Source organism: Brienomyrus brachyistius, chromosome 17, assembly GCF_023856365.1.
Source record: "Brienomyrus brachyistius isolate T26 chromosome 17, BBRACH_0.4, whole genome shotgun sequence".
Taxonomy (NCBI): domain Eukaryota; kingdom Metazoa; phylum Chordata; class Actinopteri; order Osteoglossiformes; family Mormyridae; genus Brienomyrus; species Brienomyrus brachyistius.
Window position 1 is genome coordinate 11,188,994 of NC_064549.1, and position 22,235 is coordinate 11,211,228.

The 22,235-nt window shown below is 47.4% G+C and overlaps 2 protein-coding genes across 3 annotated transcripts in view; one reads left to right on the forward strand and one right to left on the reverse strand.

The window, feature by feature from the left end:
* The window catches only part of atm (ATM serine/threonine kinase), a 28,720-nt gene extending 16,953 nt beyond the window's left edge, over window positions 1–11,767 (reverse strand). Inside the window, exons 1-30 of one of the 2 annotated variants that reach the window (XM_048980186.1) lie at window positions 11,518–11,767; window positions 10,799–10,875; window positions 10,256–10,377; window positions 9,915–10,060; window positions 9,652–9,816; window positions 9,035–9,200; window positions 8,712–8,950; window positions 8,439–8,608; window positions 8,168–8,337; window positions 7,629–8,000; window positions 7,344–7,538; window positions 7,144–7,248; window positions 6,814–7,045; window positions 6,573–6,704; window positions 6,354–6,479; window positions 5,728–5,817; window positions 5,414–5,606; window positions 5,118–5,311; window positions 4,915–4,997; window positions 4,650–4,805; window positions 4,431–4,506; window positions 4,146–4,273; window positions 3,346–3,460; window positions 3,092–3,262; window positions 2,215–2,390; window positions 1,720–1,963; window positions 1,505–1,623; window positions 728–854; window positions 379–578; window positions 119–293 (exon numbers count right to left, since the gene is read on the reverse strand). In XM_048980186.1, coding sequence (XP_048836143.1) covers window positions 119–293; window positions 379–578; window positions 728–854; window positions 1,505–1,623; window positions 1,720–1,963; window positions 2,215–2,390; window positions 3,092–3,262; window positions 3,346–3,460; window positions 4,146–4,273; window positions 4,431–4,506; window positions 4,650–4,805; window positions 4,915–4,997; window positions 5,118–5,311; window positions 5,414–5,606; window positions 5,728–5,817; window positions 6,354–6,479; window positions 6,573–6,704; window positions 6,814–7,045; window positions 7,144–7,248; window positions 7,344–7,538; window positions 7,629–8,000; window positions 8,168–8,337; window positions 8,439–8,608; window positions 8,712–8,950; window positions 9,035–9,200; window positions 9,652–9,816; window positions 9,915–10,060; window positions 10,256–10,377; window positions 10,799–10,870 — 4,659 coding nt within the window. In that variant the 5' untranslated portion in view covers window positions 10,871–10,875; window positions 11,518–11,767. Of the gene's footprint in view, window positions 1–118; window positions 294–378; window positions 579–727; window positions 855–1,504; window positions 1,624–1,719; window positions 1,964–2,214; window positions 2,391–3,091; window positions 3,263–3,345; window positions 3,461–4,145; window positions 4,274–4,430; window positions 4,507–4,649; window positions 4,806–4,914; window positions 4,998–5,117; window positions 5,312–5,413; window positions 5,607–5,727; window positions 5,818–6,353; window positions 6,480–6,572; window positions 6,705–6,813; window positions 7,046–7,143; window positions 7,249–7,343; window positions 7,539–7,628; window positions 8,001–8,167; window positions 8,338–8,438; window positions 8,609–8,711; window positions 8,951–9,034; window positions 9,201–9,651; window positions 9,817–9,914; window positions 10,061–10,255; window positions 10,378–10,798; window positions 10,876–11,244; window positions 11,475–11,517 lie in introns of those variants that run through there. The other variant, XM_048980187.1, reaches the window with a different exon arrangement.
* A 148-nt stretch (window positions 11,768–11,915) lies between these two features.
* On the forward strand, window positions 11,916–21,317 carry npat (nuclear protein, ataxia-telangiectasia locus). Its single transcript, XM_048980188.1, has 17 exons — window positions 11,916–12,130; window positions 12,775–12,893; window positions 13,081–13,141; window positions 13,252–13,330; window positions 13,453–13,493; window positions 13,825–14,070; window positions 14,513–14,588; window positions 14,953–15,085; window positions 15,194–15,285; window positions 15,579–15,663; window positions 16,019–16,115; window positions 16,379–16,492; window positions 16,605–17,984; window positions 18,173–18,285; window positions 18,372–18,459; window positions 19,004–20,445; window positions 20,568–21,317. Exons 1-17 carry the CDS (start codon window positions 12,094–12,096, stop codon window positions 20,646–20,648), a joined length of 4,284 nt encoding a protein of 1,427 aa, XP_048836145.1. The 5' UTR covers window positions 11,916–12,093; the 3' UTR covers window positions 20,649–21,317.
* Window positions 21,318–22,235: the final 918 nt, after the last annotated feature.

Genomic DNA, 22,235 nt, shown 5'->3' on the forward strand with positions numbered 1-22,235 from the left:
ATATGCATGCAAACTTCCTGCACAACTAACCCCTCTATGCAACATTTCACTAATTAAAATCTGTGCTTCGATTCCTTAGTCTATAGTACTATGGAGTCCACAGTGAGTAGGTTCTTACTTGTTGCGATACAGCTGACTGGTCGGTCACCTGGGCTGTGAGAGTACCAACAATAACCTGCAGGTGGCTCTCAAGAGCGTCCACTGAGAGCTGCACGGCCGTCCGGCACACGGAGGTCAGCAGGTCACAGCACAGGGAGAAGCTACGGGTGGACACTTCGTCCAGGTGAACTGGCCTGGGGTCGACAGGGCAAGCACTGCACTGTCAAACCTAAACCTGATGGCTGTAGATGCAGATTAAAGTGCAATTAGGCTGCTAACCTGCTGTTGATGTGGTGGATGAGCGTGTAGATGATGTCCCTCAGGATGAAAGCCCAGGCTCCACCCAGACCATCCTTTATCTCCTTAAGCAAGAGTCTCACAAATAAGTGGTACATGAGAAGGATGCGGTGCTTCTCATAGGCATTGGTGGTTTCTGATGCCTTCTGGCAAATGGCAAACAGAACCTTCTGGATGGAGACCTGGGGTGGCGGGACAGAAACATCCACAACATACCTGTTAAGCTGTCTTTTAAGGTAACAGCCAAGCTAGCTACGGTGTAAAGGGAATTCTGTCAACATGGGTCCAGTGCTACAGCCCATGTGGGTTTAAGATGGTGCGGACATCTCACCGGGGTTTTAGAGAGGATGGCCACCAGCGACCGGACGTTCGTGCTGTGGCACTTGCTGAGGTAATCCAGAGTGGCTTTAATGACGTAGGAACTGAAGTACGGTGGGTTTGGAGCGGGGTCCAACTGCCTGAAGGAACACCAGAACTCATTTCTAACACACTGTAACGATACACATAATCATGTGAAATTCGGAACGTCATTTTCAGTTCGGTATGCACATTTAAATGAATACATTTATTGATATGGGTGCAGAGTAGGGCAGTGTAGGGTAATTCAGATCCAGAGAGTAAAACCAGTTGAGTATAAAGAGTCACAGTCACAGAGTACTCAGCTGGTTGGTTGAATCCCGGTCTGGACTTTTACTCTCTGGACCTGAATTACCCAACTCTGTACGGGTGGAACCTAAATTTACATATAGATTTTCAACATTAAACACATTGCGCTACTTGCGGCTCCGTGATGCTTACGGCTAATGCGGGTTACAGCCAGTCATAATCGGTGGTTTGGGAACGTTTTGGTTTCCCATTAAAATACACCAACACTGCAGAGAGTAGGTGACAAGACTAAGGCCGTCTGTCAGCTCTGTTATACAGAACCCATACATGCTGTTGGAAACACATCCGGCATGCTAACTCGTCAGTGACGACATCGGTTTTCCTTGTTGTGCCAAAATTGCACTGGACCCTGAACCCAAAACCGAGGTTTTCTCTGAACTGTTTCACCCCAAGCCTTAATAAACCACAGTTTGAATACAATTGATAGATCTGAGATTATTACCCAATAAACCTGTGCAGTTCTCCGCCCCCTTCTGCTTCGGGCCCTGCCTCTTCGTACAGAGTCATCAGCAGCTCCACTACAATGTCCGCCAGGTTGCTGTGAATCAGGCTGTCTATTTGCTAAAGTCAAAGAATTTCAATATTTTACTCGTGAATGACGCAAAGTCGGGGACAATCCCATGACCACCGCAACGCGGAGCAGCCTTCCGCCCTCACCTGCTTTCCGAGGCAGTTGGCATCCTTCAGCAGGTCGTACACGCGGTTCGCCGTCTCCCTCTGCGCCGCCACCTGGCTGTCGGAGGCCGGGAGAGCGAAATGGGGCAGGATGTTCACCATGATCTTGGGGAAGCAGTTGGCCAGTAGCTGCTTCCAGTCCAAATTCAGCATGGTGCCGATGGACTTCACCTGCTCGAAATCGTCCAGAAAAACCAAATGCGGCACCAGGACATGGTAGGAGGACCTGGGTCAAGACGTTACAAAGGAAGAAAATCCTCAGTTACTGAGACCTTCCACCCACCCATACATCTTTTCATTGCTTATCCTGGGCAGGGTAACCAGGACACCAAATCATTTATTGATATTTAATATTTAAAACTCAAACTTATAATGAATAGTTTGAGCAATACTTTATTAAATAAAAGACTATGGCTGTCCAATCCATCACCTAATTCACGCACAATCGGACAGGAACCTTCGTCCGTGATTACAAACCTGTAAAAGTCCTCGAGGGTCACATGACCAAGCAGTGCGTAGGGGAAGGACTCCAGCGTGTAGCCCGGCTCCGTCCGCCTCTGCCGCAGCCATTCTGTGACCAGGTAGTCCAAGTGGGACCTCACCAAGTTCTCAGGGCTCCTGTAGCCCAGGGTCTGTGCCACACTCCGCAGGACCTGAGAGGGAACACCCACATACGACATATTAGACATTAAGCAAACATTCGCCATTTGTAGTCACACGACACTTATAGTGGGTCACAGCATAAAAGTTTATGTTTCAAAATTTTATTTGTCACACACACAAAAATATGGTATATATGAACCTCGTACACGACAGCGGCCCAATAAGATTACAACAGAGCTGCAGAAGAAAAAATGATTGGTTCATTTTTGATTGGTTCAGAGAGATAATCAGTCAGATAGTAGAGGAGGCGAAACCAAGACATCCGATTGGTTGGTCTTACCTCCACTAGTTGCTTAGATTGAATATCTACTTCTATAGCTATGACAATGACGAAATCGCCTGACAACGCATCTCTCAGAAAGTATCCCCTCGTTAAGCAACGTATGATGGAAAATTTACTTTCTCGCCCTTTACTCAGAAGGACTATTAAAGAGCCTTCCAGACGTTTTTTTAGGCATTTCCATTATATATCTGTATGGTATTTGAATTTGGTTGCTTTTATCTTTCACTGGAGCAGCACAGGCTATGTAACACAAACAGTCAAATGTGGGGAACAAAACTGGAGTTGTGGGAAATGTGACATAACCAGTCTGTTGATCGAACATGCATGACACAATGAGTACAATGCAAATGGCGACGACCACAGGGAGGGAGGGGTGCAAGATACACGGAGCTCTGGAAAGAGGCCTGCCTTCTTGATCAGCTGTTGGTCGATGCTGTTCTCCCTGTGGGCCTGGAAGAGGGCAAACAGGGCTTGCTTCTCGCAGACAGGGCTGCAGGCCAGCATCCCTGAGACACTCTTCAACAGGGTGGCGCGCCGGTTGAAAACCTCGTCCTGCTGCTCTTCCGGGGCTCCGCCTTTCTGCGGGACACGCAAGCGGGCATCATGTTACGCTCTCTCAACGGCCAGCGAGAATCGCCGCCTTCCCACCAGGCCGTCCTTACCAGCTGCATTCCCTCCTGCGCTTTCAGGTACACTTTCTCAAAGGCGGCCTGCTGCAGCTGCAGCGACAGCATCTTCTTCGCCTCCAGGTGGCGTGGTAATATCTCCAGGAAGAGTCTGAGGACACAGACAAATAGTGACAGCTAAAGGAAGCTACATGAACCATTTACTGTATTTATTTTTTGCGTTGGTTTGCGTTGGGGCATGCCGAGAGCCATTTTTTGAACAGAGAGCACCATCTAGTGGAGTCAGAAAATACAGCGAGTGGTTCACAAAGCTTCGTTTGGTCATGACTACAGACGACGCAGACCTGCCAGAAAACTTCACAATCCCTAGTTTCTACCCCAACAGCATCAACCACCTTAACAAGACAAAAAACAACTCTAACATCACCCAAGCACACACCCACACATCCATATGCACCAATCTGTCTGACCATTTACTGGGCCGCTAATGTTTAATCACATGACTCCTGCTATCTTTTTTCTTTTTTTTCATTTACTCTATGAGTAATGCTGCTGCAAATAATACCATATTGCGCTACTGCACTTTCGTTTACTATTCAGATATATAATGTATTGTATGTATTATTACTTTCGTTTTATTCGGTTTTTATTTTATGCAGCATTGATGGAGTTTTGGTGTACATGTAGTAAGGCAATAATATTTCTACAAGATGTCTATAAGCTCTAAAAAGAGAGACCACACATGCTATGAATTAGTCTATTCCAACTGATAGATCTATTCCTATTCCAATTGTTTATCGATCTATTCCAATGGTCAAACCACAGACCGGACAGACCTGTCCACGAACAAGGCTGCCTTCATGCGGACGTGATGGTGGGGATCCGCGAGGAAGGATGGAAGGACAGCTGATACGGGTTCCTCCTCCGGCAGGGTCAGAACTGCCCACCTACAGCAAGGGTCCACCTTGAAGATGGGGTTGGGTGACAGGTTCAACATTAGCGCACTTAGCGTGGCACAGAATGACTTTAGAACATATGAATCCACTTTGGTTGCATGGATGGTTGTAATAACAAGTGAGCATTTCCTTGTCCATGGAGTGGTCTACAGATGAGGATCTTACCTCCAGCAAGGCCACCAAACACTGCACCAAGGCCACCCGCACAGAAGTTATGCTTTTGCCAGTCCGGGCCAGGATGCTAACAGGAAAGTAAGAACCAACTGAGCAGCAGAGTTCATCAATGGCCACTCTGGAGAACATCTTAAGGTGTTGCCAGTGACGCATTCACTGTAGAACCGGTCCTAAAAGCAGCATCTTCAGAAGCGCCACCGGGAGCCTCACCAGAAGCCAGAGACCACTTTGAGAAGAGCCCCCTGCACGTGGCGCATATCTTCACCCGGGTCCTGTGTCTGGCTCAGGCTGCAGATGCAGGAGAGGAGGCCCCGTAGAATAGTGGCACAGACCTCCTGGTCTTGGCGGTACAAAGAGCATAAATCCCTGTCAACCAGGTGGATTGTGGGAAAGAGAGTTTATGTGAGATCTTCAAAGATTGACTAAACAAAGATGACATAAACAAATGGTATAAAAAAAACGAATCTCTCCTTACGCTAGAGGACTTAAAAGCGAATCAAAATCTTCTGCTGTTAAACATGTATCCACTGCTGGTATTTTATTCAGCAATGTCAGGTACTGTAGGACAAAAACAAAAAACAGCAATAAAAAAAAATCATTTTTTTACAGTTAATTCAAAATTCACTGTTTTTTTTAATTCCCACAATTCAACAGCTGATCTAGAAGCAGGCGACTCGCCATGTTAAGATGCAGCGGCTTTGCAAGGTCGATCTGGTCGACGAGCAGGAGAAGCCGGTGTCGGATCTCGGGTGGCTTGAAGGAGAGTCCGTGCGTGAGCTCGGCAGACGCACAGAGGCAGAGGAACCTGAGGGTGGCAAGGAAAGCCAAGTCCTGTTTGGTCAGGAGCTCCTCAGCCAGTGCACTTTGGGCACCTGTGCAAGACGGAAAAGCGATCAGAAGGGCAAGAAGGTGTTAGACAATCAGGCCTAAACGCCACACTGGATTGATTTGGCCAAGAGCGGTTAGACGGGCACCTGTGGAGTTCTGAACTCCGGCGCCATCTGCCACCTGCTGGAGTTTGCTGCCTGAGCTGGAAGCAACCGATTCTCCACCGCCGATCAGGTCGATGTGGCCCAGATCGTCTGCCTGAGTCCGGGTCATCTCCAGGTCGTCTTCCGTGTGATCTTCATCTACTGCCACACTGCCTTTTTTAGACGGGTTTGTCAGCTGGAGACAACGGAACGAGACGAATTCCAAAGGTGACATCACAATCTGCATATCCCACCAGGCATTCCTCCTCCTCTCTTACTCGGGCACCTGTCACCTGAACGCATCAGGTGAGACTCACCATCATTTTGCATATTTCACACAGTTCAGTCAGTAGTCGTGATGGCAAGGAACTTAAGAACAAGCTGCAGGAGACTGACCTCATTCTGCCCTATCAAAGAAACAGAACAATGAAAACAAATAAAAATACAGTCAGTATTAATAAGAGACAGGCCTGATCAATAGGGGTGTAAATCATAAGCTTTTCAGCTTTTGGCAGCGTTTCAGCGTATTGTCATGGTTTAATGAGTCGATATTTGCTAAATGAGTCGATTAAATCATATTGTGACCTTAGGAATCGATACATTGATTAGAACTCGTGAATTGTTACGCCCCCATTAAGCAGTGACCCATCTGCTCCGGGAATTCGTCTACCAGCCTAATGCCTCTTTACGTTCCTTGAAGGTTCTTGTGCTGTACTTCCGGTCCTTGAATGGTCCTATTAGGTCCTCGCTTTGTTAGAAGTTCTTGTGTAGATCCTGCACCAATACTGCTTACTCTCATATCTGGCCATTCACTGGAAGCTCAGTCTAGCTGCACTTATGCCTAGTTCACAGTACGTTTGTCTATAACGTGCCATTTGCCTCACTTACACATCTCTTAGGACAGAAGTGCCTGCTAAATGTGTAAATGTCAATGGTATCTTACTTTTGTCCCTCTGCAGATGCCATCTGTGCAGAGTTGCATGACGGTCTTCAGAGTAGAATTAATACCATCATCTGTCATCCTTCCCTTCACTGTGCCGATGTATTCATTCAGATGCCGAGCGACCGACTGCAAAATCCAGCCAGAATTCAACAGAAAACAGGTCACATTAATGCCCTAAAGCTAGACTTCCCCTAAAATGCCCCCCATGTGCCAGCCAACCTTGGCTTTTTGGAAGAGCGAGGACCCGCAAGCATCTTCTTCGCTGAGGATCCCAGTGCACACGTATGCGCCCAGGATGCCCGTTAGGAGGGTACAACATCGGACCAGACATTCTGGAGGGGTGGACTGTGACTGCACCAGAACAGAGAGTCGTTGGTGGGCATTCTACTACGCCAACAAGTGCCATTTAGACGTCTATGTCCAGCTGTACTGTGTTCATTCACACGCTTCACATTCTCACCTCAGGGGAATAGCAGTTGAGCAGGTTATCAGCTGCAAAAAGTAAGTCCTTTTCCACTTTGTCCTTCAAGCCCTGAACAACCGTGACCTGAGGATCTCCAGACAATGACGCAGTGCTCGTCAACTTCACGGCGGGACAGAGCTCCTCATCGAAGGAGAAATGGAGGTACATTCTCTCTATCTCACACAGGTCCTCTTTGCCCGCACATGAAGCACTATCTTGGGCTGAAGATCTTCAGAAGAAAGAGACACCATTTGAGATTGTGAAGGACTTTTCAGGGGCACTAAGTCTGGCCCTAGACATTCAGCGAAGACGTACCCATACCCTCACCTCTCAGAAACTGGTGAATCTTTAAGAAACAACAACATGCCAGCCCTGGTGTCTTTGAGAGTCAAAGATACAAGAATCCTGGGAATTACGAGATCTGGAAAATTCCTATAGGTAACAGAAAGAAATTAGCATATGCTCGATGACAACATGAGTCAAAGCTACTGAGGAAAGGACTTACAGAAAAGAAAGATCACATGTACCTGGAGACAATAAGATGAGGCTTGCTGCCCTCCTCCATTTCTTCACTCTGGTTGCTGTTCAGCAGCCAGCTAATACTCGACTCTTTGAAGCCGGGCAGCCCAAAGCCTTCCACAGCTAGGTGGTCTGGGCCTGGATCAGTCATTTTCAGGGGCGCACATTTCAGCAAAGCCTGGGCCAGGCAGGTCGCAGCAGCTCTATGGACGGAATACCCACAGAGCAACGTCATCAAACTTGGTGTGCAGCTTAATGCCCACGTGGCCTGCAATTCACGTCGAATAAAATACCTGGATGGCTTGTAAGCAGAGCTGGTGAAGAGTCTCCAGAACTCCTTATCAATAGGAATGAGCCCCCCCTGAATGATGGTCTCCAGGAGGTCCAGGCTGAGAGCCTCAGTCTGCGGGAAGCCGGCGCCTCGTATGGCCAGAGTCCAGATGCGGCTCCACAGCTTATGTAACTCGGGGCCCTGGGCGTGAGCACGGTCAGGATGCAGGGCCTGGCAACGGGCCACTTCCCGCAGGCAACGTAGAACGTAGGGTCCCCGCTCTCCTCGCCGCTGCTCTGACAGCAGCTGACAAAGTGTCGATAGCAGGGGAACCAGGTCCTTCCCAGGAAGGAGTGAAGGATACTTGGAGGCTAACATTGAGCTAATTTGCAACCTGAGAAGAGACACCAAGCACTGGTAAACTAACCCAAATCCAGCCCTGAGATCCCAAATATACAGACAGTATGTAGAATGTTGCAAAAAAACATGAATCAAAAACATCGAACCAAGTATAAATGTGGTCTTTAAACGGTCTACTAAGATGTTTGATAAATGTCTCACCATGGAATAATGTCAAAGTCACTCTTAGACGGCTGGAGATGGTCTCTAAGAACCTCCCAACCCAGTTCGATCCGTCTTCGTTTGCTGGGGGTTGCCTGGGGACACTCCCACTGGGTCGTCCTCAAGTGTGCCTGGGTGACCTCCAGGACCTGCGTCTCCTGGCTAAAGAGCTGGAACACAGAATCATAGCCCAACAAGACACAGAAGATGCAACGCCAAGGATCAGGTGATCACCTGTAAACTCACAACAGAGACCACGAGACGTTTCTACCTGGTGGCAAATGTCCGCAGTCAACTCAATGATGTTCTCCTTCACCGCGATGTGACGTGAACCCGTGACATACTTCCCTCGGCTGCCTATCTGGCCGATCTCACTCACAAGGACGTCATAAAGGTTATAGAGCAGACTCTGCCATTTCGTCCAATCCTCAGCATAGGCACCTACGTCCCAGGGAAATATTACATGGGTATTTCCCCCTTATACCGAATAATATTTTTAAATAGCTAGCAGATCAGAAGCAACACCAGCTCTATCTTTCTGCACCTGTATCCTCAGTCTTTGCTCCTCTTGGATGGTGAACACACAGCTGCAAGCTAAAGAACTCCACCAGCTCCTCCTTCAGCATGGGACTGGGCCGCATCTGAGCCCAGATGTACAGGACGGAGGGCAGGAGTTCCTCCCCAAGCTGACACACCCGAATGCGGCAATTCATGGCTGAAGACCTCAGAAAGATGTTCAGGGCAGATACCAGGTGCTCTACGACAACCAGGTGCTTCTCTTTCCTGCGTGATACAGAAAAACGTTAACACTCGAGACGGATCCAAATGAAATCAGAGCCGTTACGTGGACAGGGGACATTAGCATACCTAGCATGAAGCAGGGCTTTGGAGAAGAAGGAGAACAGCGTGTGGGCAAGGCCATCAGTCTGAGAACAGCAGCCCTTAACGACAGTGTGGATGATCCTGCTCACTAAGACACGGTTGATAGCTCTAGACCCAGCGTTGAAGAAGCCGCAATACAAATCCAATAAATCTGAACAAGATGGGGAAAATGTGAAATCAGCACTCGTACTGGGAACATCCTAAGAACATACGAAATTTACAAACGAGAGCAGGTTGTTCGGCCCATCAAGCTCGTTTGGGGAGAACTCAACTAATAGCTTAAAGTTGTTAATATCTTATCTAGCTCTGATTTAAAGGAACCCAGGGTTTTAGCTTGTGCTACACTAGCAGGAAGATTATTCCACACTCCAACTACACGCTGTGTAAAGAAGTGCTTCCCCAGATTCATTTTAAAATGTTCTCCTGCTAATTTCCAGATATGGCCACAAGATCTTGTGTTTGAAGTAATATTGAAGTAACTATTTGGTAGAACATCATCTAGACCAGTTAGAATCTTATATACCTGGATCATGCCCCCCCCCCTTAATCTCCTACATGTCATCATCACTACATGTCATTTAAGATGGGAAGGCTGCACTAACCACACCACTGCCGTCGCGTAATCTCACACCAGTACTTCCTGACAGACAGGATGTCCTTCAGCAGGAGGCTGCTGTAGTCTTCACCGTAGGCAGTGCAGCTGTAGGAACTGCCCAGGACGTCCATGATGTGGCAGAGCAGGTCTGCGCACTTCAGCCGCGGCCCGCCTGACGCGAATAGAGAAAACTGGTTACGCTGTGACAAGGAGACACCAGACGGAAGAGACGAACAAAACAAAAACAAATGACAGACAGAAAGCCCTTACGTTTGTTCGCGCATCGAATAAAATATTTGACCAGGCTGCTGATCTCCTGCATCTTTTTGTGCCGGTTGGCTTGCGTCGTGGCAGACACATTGGCTTTCCCAGACTGCAATGCCTCAGTCTCTTTTTGAAGGTACCGCTGCAGAAACCTTCAAAAAAGGTTGTATTTAAGTGAAGGACTATGGACCAAAAACTTGGTGCTATTTTGAGAGGACAAAAATGTAATAAAACTCTTCAAACTAATTTATCTCTGAACGTAGATTCTGGAAGATCATATGAGAAATGTCTTTTCTATGGCCATGGAAAAATGCTAACAAATAAACTTCAAAAACAAGAGAAATTACTTGAAAACAGCATCCCAGGAGAGCTGTTTTGAGCCTTTAGAACTCTTGGTTCCAGAATTGCGGTCGAGTTCTTGTATGGTATCAGGAGATCGAATGAGCTGACGAAAGCGCTCCACCTCTTTCTGTACAGGAGGAGAATGAGAACCAAATGATGGCCGGCTGGGAAATTGTGAGCAATACTTTACTTAAAGCACCCATGTACAATGCATTATAGATACCTTCATAATGCATTATAATGCATTCATAGAATATTATAAACACAGCTATTATATTTCTAAAAAGGCATAACACACTATAGCTGTGATTATTATGCATTATGAATGCTCTATGCATTAAGAATGCTCTATGAAGTACTCATCTATATGCACTATAAATACCTACATAATGCATTATAATGGCTTATACTGACCATTACACTGCATTATGAAGATATCTATAACGAATTATTATAGCTGTTCTAAGTGAGGTGTTACCAAATTGTCAAATCACAGACTGATCAAATGGCAATGCATGGGGGGGGGGTCGTCTCTAACATAACATTACCTTTCTTTCTGTGACTTTTTCATTCTCTAAACCACGGCAGCAGAATAAAAGCTCTTGGAGAAGCAGACTCATTATGCCTGAGGAGTACAAGGAAGTAGATAGTGCCGAAAACTACTTTTGCAAACGAGTTCATCGTGCATCATTGAACATTTTTTGTCATGATTTAACGGAACAGTTCGTTTCTGTTTTCATTTCCTAGTAAAACGCGACTACTGGATGTGCTGCACAGTGATGTTGACAAACGCCTGCAGGGGGAAACCCAAAGTAGCAGTGCACTAGTAACTTCCCGGAAGGCAGTGCACGTTACACGTACTGTAAACGTCCCTACTTCAAATAAGACACGGAATATTACTATATCTAAGAGTACCGACATCATTATTCTGAAATCAGCTTGTCAGCTAGCTAGATGTACAGTAAAATTGGCAATGGAAGTTTGCTGCACTTGCCTAAACGTTAAGCCCACTGCTCCATATCAAGTTTGACTGCAAAGGATCAAATCCATCTATTATCTACAGTAGACCCTGCACAGGAATCCGGGTACATAGCGAAATAGCAATCGATTAACTACCATTGCAGGAAATCATCTTCATAGTGGTCCATAACAACTAAGATCATCAAATGATCAGTAATAAGTAACACCGTAACAGTACAACAGACCTAATTATTGACCACGTGATTATCCGAAAACGGAGTAGTCATGCAAATGTTTGGTTACATACTTTGCTTTTATGTTCTGATCGGACACATTACTTTCTATGTAGTTCGCAGCATGCTGATCTTGACCTCATCATTAAAATCGCGCCTCCCTCTGCAAGCATGCCCTCCTCCGCCGGGTCACAAATCTGTACAGACCAACCATATTTTCAGATTCTGATTGCCATGTCGATAGGTATAAAAAGCGCGACAGATCTAAGATCTCAGAACACAAGTTTATCCTATATGCCTCGTGTGGCAATTTTGTAACTGTTCTCTGTGGCGTTTTCGTGCATAGATTTCGCAGGACAAACACAGACTGCCGGTTGAATCAAAATAATGAGGTAGGAATTTTGGGTCCCGGGTTAGAACAAACTACATTTCCCGTGATTCATCCTGAGTTGTTTCTCGTCCAACTTCCGTTCGACGAATGCCGAATTTCCGCGCCATTTCAGGGGACATACAATACGTCTGAACCAGTTTGATCGTGCTGGGGATGAGAAATGTCAAATTAATTTCAAGAGTTTTGCGGTTCCTTGCCTCCTCGAATGTTGTACGATGTATATGTAATTCTCTTTGGGGAATAACTGAACTAATCAGCTATGTTGCTACCGTCCGACATAGCGAGGCTTGTTTTGGGTGAGTACGACGGCTCAGAGGAGATGTTGATCTTCCCTCGACTAGCCAGTTAGCAAGCCACTGTACGAAAGTGGCAAGTATAATAAAAAAAAATCGTGCCTACTTCAGTTTAGGGCAGAGGTTAATAATTATGTCATACGTGTATTAAGTGTGTGCAGTTTTAAAGTAACATAGAAACAAGACAGCAACTTTCCCTTGAAAGTATCTTGCATTCCAAAGTACTTAGGCGGTTGATGTTAGCTGTATGGCTAAGGACCTATGCACACGTAATACGAAACAAGGAATATGAAAGACGTACACGTATACAATCTGTTTACGATTACGAAATTCTGCACATACTCCATTAAGATGTAGCACCGTGTACGTGTCAGAGAGACGTGTGTTTCCCAGTGTCTTCAGTGTGTCCCCCTGGCACTGGATAGATAAGGGTGTGTAATGGACAGGCTAATAACGCTTAATCATAACTCTTCGCCATGTCTCGGAAGTGCACGTCCACGTATACGTCTAGATGCCTAAAACGTGATGTTATCTTTCCATTTCCTGCCTGGTCAAGGATCTTGCCCACATTCCCCGTGATCCCCGCAGTGGGTAGTTAATTTACAGGTGCTAATTGTCACGGATGTCGTGTCTTGATTTGGTTGAAGGTTACCTGCAACAGGAGGGTCTATCCGCTACAAGCCAGGCCTTCATTTTAGAAAGCCCCAATCTGAAGGAATACGCGGAGCACAGCACGGACGATGGGACAATCCCTGCCTGCGTGTTTGTGAGTGTCATCTGTGTCGTCACATCTCATATTATCCACTTCCAAGTGCTTTATGCATGCCGATGGACACACCCGGATTTGTATATCACGGCAGCACTACCTTATTTCCCGAGCTTGCAGAATGTGTGCCAATATTTAAAGCTGTCAGCAGACTCACAGGTGAATGTATTTTTTTTTATTCTCGCAGTCCTTGTTTGGGAAAAATCTGACAACGATCTTGAATGAATATGTTGCCGCTAAAGCCACGGGTAGGTGATTCCCATAGGGTAGCTGTACACCCAGACCTGGACATTTTACTGTTTAGTTCTTAAATTATCTATTGTCTTATTCCCATTGTGTGTCCTAATTATTTACGTAGAAACCAGCCAAGAACCACAAATACCCGCCATGATGACATCATTGTGGAAGAAGTTAGAATTCACTCTAAACCAAATCAAGTAAGGACCGTTAATTTTTGATGTTCCTGCACATTAGTAAACTGACGTGTGATACTTGAATAACCGCCTACATTTTGGTTGTGTGTGTGTGTGCTTTTATTTTTCTTTTCTTTTTCATCTAGATGTATGCAGAATTCACCAGCGGTGCACCAGAACCAGCGACGTAAGTTGCTTCTTCCGGATGTAAGCGTACGCTTAGCTGAGGCTTTTAAACATCTGCGTCGAAATGCGTGCAGGGTCACTGTCGCTCAGCAGGTTAGGACTCGTGTTCGGAAAGGTTGCTGGTTCTAATCCTGGGGCAGGCAGTCTAATGCCACTGTTGGGCCTTTGAGTCGCTTCACCATGTATTGCCTCAGGGGCACTAGACAAATAGCTGACCCTGTGCTCAGACCCCAAGCTCTGGTCTCACCAATCTGTGTCAGAGGAGAGCAAGAAGCATATAAATAGAGTAAATTGTTTAATTTTTTTTTTCTTCCTATTGCTTTCCATTGCAGTCCGTACTCGCAACGGAATTATGAATCTGAGGCGGCAGAGGGCGCTGTCATCCCCTTTGTCCCCAGCCCCCAGGATTCCTTCATCCCCAGCCCCATCTGGCCACTACATTCCAAGCCCCATCTCTGCCCCTCAAAGCATTCTGGGACACACGGCAGCAGTTTGCTACAGCTCCCTGCAGACCCGGACTACTCCGATTTGCCAGCCTCAGGTCCAGGATGGGAGCAGACTTTTCATCAGCGTGAACCGTAAGATGCGACGCATTTAGGGCGCTTTTCCACCGCACCAGGTACTGTACTTTTGGTTCTTCGAGTACGGTACTTGAAGGTCTTAGGTTTCCCCTGGCATAGAAACTGGATTTTCCCTTTACCTATGCATCCATTATCATTTACATTTTTGTTCTTTATCATTTTCTGAGTTCATAACTCTCTTTCAGACGGCTTTTGTATCGTGTTTCACACGCAGGCTGTTTGAATAACCAGTCGACAAGAAAGTTTCACCCCGAAGTACCAAAAAAGTACCCCAGTTAGTTTGACACTTTATGTATTGGAACTTCTGGGACTGGTACTTGACTGGAAGTCACTGGAAAGGGGAAAGTACCGAAAGTGTGGTGGAAAAGCACCATTAGGGTTCAGCCGCTTGGTCTTTAAGGGTAGCTCTTTAAATGGTGTTTATCGACTGTCTCTACAGGAGATTCCCCTCTGCAAGTTGCGGTTCCTGAGCACAGGATAAACCCCGGTCCATTATCCCCTGCCCGTAGAAAATGGTAAGTGATGGAGAGCTTTCATTTTTGCCCATATTTGATACGGGAAAATTTCAAAGTGAAAGTGTCTTTTATTGTCAGCCTCAGGTGTATGATGTGTGAAGTCAAACGCTGAGCTGGAATGTTGCTCTCGTTGGTTTTAGTGCAGTTGAAAAAAATGCAAAGATGACAAAGATACAGTTAAGCACCTGATTGGTGGGAAACTATTTAATTTCATCCTAAACGAATAATTGTGGGACTGTAGGTAACTGCTCGACTGATATCCTGTGGTGTAGTTTGCTATTGCGAATATATCTGTATGTGAAATGGGGAGTGTTCTGCTTTCCTTTTAAAGGGAGGTGCTGACCTACACGTTCGTTTCTTTCAGTGACTCCCCGAGGAGGAGGGGAGGGGGCCTGAGTGGGTGCAGTGGACCGGGGCGGGGCAGTTTGCTACCTAACGTACCCCCCCCGGAGCTGCAGAGCGAGTCACATCAGGAGGCAGTCAGCGAGAATTTCCCCGTGAGTGCAGCCCCCCCCCTCCCTGGGAGTGAATAATCTATTTCTGTTGTTCTTTGGGTTTTATCACTGGTTCGGTTTATGATCCCTGCTCCCGTTGTGTTCCCTCAGCAAATGGTTATAGAGAATGCAAGGGAGAAGATACTGAACGACAAGTCACTGCAAGAAAAGCTGGCAGAAAACATAAACAAAATCCTGGGAAGGTAGAGCTGCAGTGAACTCCGAAGCCCAGTCTAAACTGGAATTACGTCCTTGTTAGCTGACAGATTTGTGTGTGTATTTAGGTTTACTGTCTTGTACATACATGTGAAATACTTCTCTAGAACAGCAGGTGGCAGCGGTGTGTCAGTTTTTTTTCTCCCTTCGGTTCTGTATGTCTAAGATACGAAGCTGACCACCCAACACTTGCGTAATATGTTGACCTAAATTCAGCAAAAATCCTGCCGTAGTCTCACACAAAAGCAAACATGTTCTAACGCTTAACTGTCTGTTTTAGTGAAATTAGTCCTCAGGCCTCAAAGCAAGCAGCGTGCAGTTCAGTGGAGCAGGACCAGTCCATAGATGAGATACTCGGCCTACAGGTAATGAACCTTATCCCAAGTCTCCGATTGGTCCTTTCCTCGAAGCGGAAGATGCCACAAACTGATCAGTTGCCCCCTTAGCTCAAATGGGTGCATGTGCAGCAGGTAAGCTGGCTCCGCAATATATGCAACTTCAGGGCACTGAAGTGCTCGCATATTTCAAAACTCTAAATAGCTGAGAACGCTGCTGCTCTCTATAGGTCAAAAATCGGTCATAACTGCAAATTACTAGGGCAGAGCTTGTGTGGGGAAAAGTCCCCAACAAAAGTCAAAACGGGTAGATTCCAGTGTGGTTCGGGTCTGAACGCTTCATTTTTTTATCATGTGAAAGCTGATTCGATGTGTGTCTGTGCAGGGAGAAATCCACATGACAGATGATGCCATCCAGGATATCCTAGAGCAGACGGAATCGGATCCGGCCTTTCAAGCTCTCTTTGACCTTTTCGATTGCGGTAAAAACTTAATTACATTTATGAGTGTTCATGATCCGATTTTGTTTTGGCAGCTAAAGCTGAATTGTCTTCCGGAATTATGAATTTCGTAGATTACTGCTACCGGAATAAAAAATTTTGTGGGACGAGATAACGTTTCACAAGTGGTCCAGTCATACTGGATTGATTCTTGCGCTTGGATGAAAGAGAGGAAAAATGTCATTTTGTAGGTGTGATGGTGTGAATGGTCCTCCTGTGCTTAATCGCAGTTTTTGTCGGGCCAGGTAAAGACAAAAATAGCGACGCCGATCACCACGGAGATGTGAACACCAGCACTCCCAGCTTGGAGAGCAATGAGGCGGAGCCGAGCGACTGCTTTTCTGTGACCTCGGATCAGGGTGGGTGTCACCTCTCTGTAATGAGTGTCATCTGCAGGTGACAGACCGCACTGCTTCCCCAGTACCGCACTGGTCCTATGATATTCATTTGTCAGATGATGTTGTGTTCAAGGTGCTGGCCCTGAGGATTCAGCCCCTGGCACCGAGACTCCTAGAAAGACGAGGACGCAAAAAGTACCGGAGCTGAAAAGCAAGAAAAGTAGGAAAATCACACACCCTCTTTCAAGCACCTCAAGGACGACTCAGGCATTGAATCCTCCACGTCCATCCGATGAAGTAAGACCAGATCTGCCTTCTCAGATGAAAATGTCGACTGAGGGCAAAACCTTAGTCTGTGACGATAGAGAGGCAAGGACTTTGCAGCCTCTCCCACAGGGCAGCCCCATCAAAGACGCTAATCCGACCGTGGTGGAGAATGTCCCGGAAATGCCTCCAGAAGAAGACACAAGCATGGATGTTGACGGACCATCTGGTGCCACATCGCAAGAGAACGCTGGGCAGTTTATTCTTCAGCCTGAGTTCCAGCAAATCCCCCAGGCCTCCAAAGATCCTGGAGGACGACCAAGTCGAACTTCACCATGCGAGTCTGAGAGGGACCCCTCTGAGGCTGGAGAGGTCAACCCTGCTGAGAGGACCTCTGAGATCAGCCTGGATTTGGAGGCGGCTGAGGTGTCTGTGTTGGGTTTTTCCATTGAGGTTCCTCATGTTCTGGAACATTCTGCTGAACCCCAAATTCCAGAAGCATCGCCTACTTTGTCCATTAATACTGACAGCGCAGTTGTAAATAACCAGAAAGCAGCACTGGAACATTCCCCATCTTCCCAGAAAGGTTCGCCCTCCCTTGGTCAGGCTGCACAAGGCTCAGCGGCAACAACACAAGAGATCACCCATCTTCCTGAAGATAGTTCAGCTTCTCCACCTGAAGCTACTCTTTCATTGTCTTCTGCCCTTGCCCCGTCCCCTGCCAAGGAACACAACACTAGTAAAATAGTCTCGCTGAAGATCATCATCAGCGACGAGCAGGCAGGAGATTCTGCCCTCTGCCAGGCGGTCTCCAGCATCACGGGCGACCAGGTCCCCACCATCATCCTCTCCTCGCCGGCCAAGTCCCCCGCCAAAGCTCCAGGAGGCTTCTCTGTGACGGCGGAGGAGACCGTGCAGGCTGTGAGCTGTTTACAGTGCACAGAGCTCACCGGCAAACCCGCGGAGCCGGTGGCTGGTGTGGACGAGAACCTGCAACTCTCGCTTCCCGGCGAATTGGTGTCAGAAGGGGGGTTTATCCAGTTGCTGCCCTCTGCAGCCTCTTATGGGGGCTCCAGCAACTACTTCATCGTGACGGATCAGTCGATGGTCAGTCACTCGCCTGGCGTGGTGGTGCTGCCCGACGGTTCTCCCCTAGGCCCGGTGGCCAGCCCCACACACATCCTGGCAACTCCTCCTCGAGCTCGGTCCATCTCTGTGACGCAGGATGCCTCAAAGACCTACCCATCTGGTAGGCCTCTAGCATTGATTTCAGATTTTTAAATGACGAACAACTCCATGCAGATTTAATCACACTTAATTGTCTCCCACTTGCATTGGATGCTTTTTCTTCCAGATACATTTTTTTTTGCTAAATCAAAAGCTATGTCTGCAGTTGTAAACCGCTCTCTTCCTTAAAACGTTACTCTGTAATTTCAGGTTCGACACTCATCATAACATCACCCGTGCAGCCCATGCTGCAAAGCATGATGGTACCAGCATCTGTGGTCAGCCAAAAGAATACTGGGACATTTACCATAGTCTCCAATCAGGTAAAGCGAATCCCTGCCAGTTGTGTTTCCTGAGCTCATTGTTAATCACCCTTATTTTTCCCGTGAAACATTTCGTCTTCGCACAGCTGGTGACCTTGCCGGTTACTTCTGCGAAAGTTACACCCAGCTCCAAATCGAAACCCAGACTGGCACCCAAGGAAACAGCCGGCTCTGGTGAGTCGTGTTCTCCCACATCGGAAAAGTGAACTGTTTGTCGTATGTGCAGTTTTGAAGGACAGATTAAATACTTGTGTAACACTTTAATGTCTGCTCCTTGACTATTAATAAACCCTTTTCATTCATTTTACTAATCGTTGGATAATAGATTAATATATAAAAAGATTCACCAACAAATTTCAAAATGTATTAGTAATATCTTGCTCCTGCTATTTACAAAACAGCTTATAAATCACTTTCCAATATAAAATGATGGGTTAATAAGCATACTCAGAAATTGGTTATATGTAAGCTCAGTAAATTCAGGTGGAAGACATCTTTGTAATACATTTCTAAATTTTGATTGTAAGTGAATTTATTTACTAATATATTATTATAAAATGATTGATAAACGCTGATCTTAGACTTGCTGATTTATTTCTTGTTTTAACCGATGTCTCCTATACAGTGAAGGGTTTCTAAACCGTTCCTGTCATTTTTTTTTTTTTTTGGATTTTTATTCATATTTGGGTTAATGAGGCTAATTTTCTCTTTCTTTCAGGTAAAGCAGGTGCTCCTGTGTCTGGGTTGGAGGCGAAGGTCGAGATCCCACTGAGGCCAGCTGTCCCCCTCCTGGCCCCCCAGGGCCCAGGACACCTGACACTCTCAGATGCCGCCATCACAGAAGCCGCCCCGGGCCCCAGTGCTCCCAGTCACCGCAGGATGCTGTGCTTCGACACCGACAGCCCCGGCCATGCGGACGCAGCCGCGCCATCCGGAATCGCCCCATCGCCCCCAGTGACACCACAGACGGTGGTCTCTCAGCCCCCCGCCGTCTCCTCTACCTCGTCCCCTGCTGTCAGCGCGTCCCCTGCCAGGCAGCCTCCCAAGGAGAGTCCTGGCAGCTCGGGCAGCCGGTGTCCCAAGATCCGGACCGTACAGCCAACCATCCTCAGGGGCAGCAGGGCGGCAAGGGCCGAGCTGTTAAAATGCCCCGAAAGTCTGACCACGCCTGAGAATGAGAGGCCCCCCCTGGACTGTGCTGCGGGTGACACTAAGAAATCCCCTAACGCCAAAAGTGACGCCGGTCTTGTGGCGAAAGCTCCGAGCGCCATCGTGAGGACGGAGGCCACGCCGGCGGAAGCTCCCGGCAGGTCTGTGTTCGCGAGAAAGCAGCAGATCGTGGACAAGAGGGAATTCTCTGTGGCCGAGAGCGCGGGGCCTGCCAAATCCAAGCCCGGTGGCGCCAAGAAGGAGGACCAGAGGAGCAGAACAGAGGCTGGGGAGAAACCACAGGCCAAAGGCCGGGAGGGTCGGGCAGAGCGGAGGGGCTCCTCGCTAGAGCCGCCCCATGTCACGGCTAATAAGGAGAACAGACTGGAAGGGAGTCGGTGTGAGCATCACCCCATGGGCCCTGCCCCGGTGGGAGAGCCCGGCCCGAACACCATCGGATCTCCGGCACCCATCTCCCAGGCTGGCTCTTGCAAAGTCCCGAATAAGACTAGCCCTCTGACCAAGCAGGCCGCCGAGATGCTGCAGGACATCCAGGGGCTGATCCCGGCCTCCACGCCCTCTAAGAGGACGGGGCTAGGCTGCTCCGAGCTGTCCCACCCCAGAACTCCCAATCTGGGTGGCGCGGCAGAGGAGCCTCCTGACTGCCTGCGGACTCCCATCCGGCAGCGGCACGGCCGGGAGCGGGAGGGCACCCCCCGGCACCTCGTCGCCACGCCCGACGTCCCCACCTGCAGCCCGGCCAGCGAGGCCGGCAGCGAGAGCAGCATCAACATGGCTGCCCAGACGCTCATCTCCCTGTCCCGTGCCGGCAGGGCCGGCACGCCCCTAAAGGACAGCATTCTACAGCAGGGCGTGGCGTCCGCCGCAGTGAACATCGCTACGGTGGCTCCCAAGGCCAAAAAGCGCAAGCAGTCGGAATCACACACCACCCCAACTGCCAAGAAAGAGCTTCATCTCTCTGGGTCAGCGTCCAGTAAGAAAAAGTCTAAGGTGAGCAGAAGCAAGTCTGCTTCATTCTGTTTCCTCTTCCTTTGTCAGTTGTTTCCACCTTTAATTGCTGTGTCTTAATTACATTTATTACATTTATATGCAATTTGTTCACTACCAACTAGAAACAAAAGAGGCTGCTTGATTCCTTCCCTGATGACCTGGACGTCGATAAGTTCCTGTCATCGCTGCACTATGACGAATAATCCTATGCAGTTGCCGAGAGGGACGGCCTTCGTTTAGGTGGCCATGCTGATGGGCACCATCCACGGTTTTCCATTCGCTGTACCTGTGGCCACTGAGACGGCCTTGCAGGGTTTCGGCTGACCAATACTAAGCAACTGTCAAATCCTACTGCTGGAAACTGAATGTGATCGCTGGTATCTCCACCTCATAATCAAATTCAACCCCTTCGTCTTCAACGGCGTGCAGTCACACGTGTGTCAGGTATGCCTACAGAACATGATGTACTCCAAGCAGCTCGGTTAGCGGAAGACAGGGACTCGGTAAAGGGAATGATGGTTTTTTTTTTTTTTAACTTTGAAAGAGATTCCATGCACTTTTAATTTCTTTCTATAAGAAAATAAGACGTCAGCCTCAACACCCACTAATTTAAAGTCAGAACAGCTTTTTTTTTTTTGCTTAAAAGTAAAGCTTGTTTGACCTGTAGTTCTCTTCCTTGTTGTTTTCCATCTCTGCTGAGCCAGTCTGGTCCTTTTTGTATTGTATGAAAACTACAAACTGCCTCTTTGTATTTATGTCCTCAAGCAGTGTTACGATGTAAAAAGAAAATGGTTCTTCCCATTTGTATTAATGTGCGCCCACTGTGTGCTTTTGTGTTGAAGCTCGGTTTTCAATTAAAATATTTAACTAACTACACTCATACATGCACCTGTTCTGAACTGCCTGTCCAGGTAAGTGTTGGGGTCTGGCTGTGCGTCTGTGGGAATGTTTTGGTTCGTATGTCGGCATGATTCGCTGTATTAGTGTTAACGTCACACCATTCCAAAGTGGGGGGGGCGGTTCCTTCAGGAATACAGCAGGACAGGAAGACAACAGTGTACGACAAAAACGATGCTTCAGATTAATGAGACTTTGAGATTAGCACAGATATACTTGGTTTGTTATAGCTGCAGAGTCTTTTTAGTTAAATATGTCTTGAGAGATGAATGAAATGTAGTGTTTCATTTCATCAGCATTTCAAATGCTGGCAGTTTCTTAGTAATAGATTTTGAACCACCTGAGCTCGGCTTGTGAGCGCGAAGGTTTGGGGAGGGCCGTCTTTAGTTAAACGACTGCGTCAGTGTGACAGCTCTGTGTTTTGCAGCAGTTTCGCTGTTTACCACACTTAGGCCAACATTCAGCTCCTACTCTTAAGCTAAGACATGTAAAAGTCCATGTGGTATTAGTGTACTTATAATAGTATACTTCACTAATGTTGTATAGTGCATTTATTTGAGAGAACCTGAAGAATCAAGGTGCCATTTGAGTAATTTAGTAATTTCAAAGTTTATGGAAAATCATCAGCACATGAAAATTGTGGGAATGTTCTAAATTAGTCAGGGCTCTTGGATAAGTGTTCCTAAGCTGGGTCCTCCGTTCGCGTTTTTGCTCCCTCTGATTGGAGTAAGCAGAAATATTGGCTGTCTGGCAGGGAGCAAAAATATGGGCCAGCTGGGAGGGAGCAAAACATGGGCTGTCTATCAGGGAGCAAAAATATCAGCTGTCTGGCAGGGAGCTGGGAGGGAACAAAAACGTGGACCCTCTGGGAGTCCCCGAATAGTGGGTTGAAA

Excerpts from the sequence above, each read along its gene's own strand:
- npat (XM_048980188.1), top strand. The coding sequence starts at position 12,094 with ATGTTGCTACCGTCCGACATAGCGAGGCTTGTTTTGG. Across the intron at positions 14,071-14,512 it reads ACTTTTCATCAGCGTGAACC|GAGATTCCCCTCTGCAAGTT; the intron begins GTAAGATGCGAC and ends CTGTCTCTACAG. Across the intron at positions 18,286-18,371 it reads TTACCATAGTCTCCAATCAG|CTGGTGACCTTGCCGGTTAC; the intron begins GTAAAGCGAATC and ends GTCTTCGCACAG.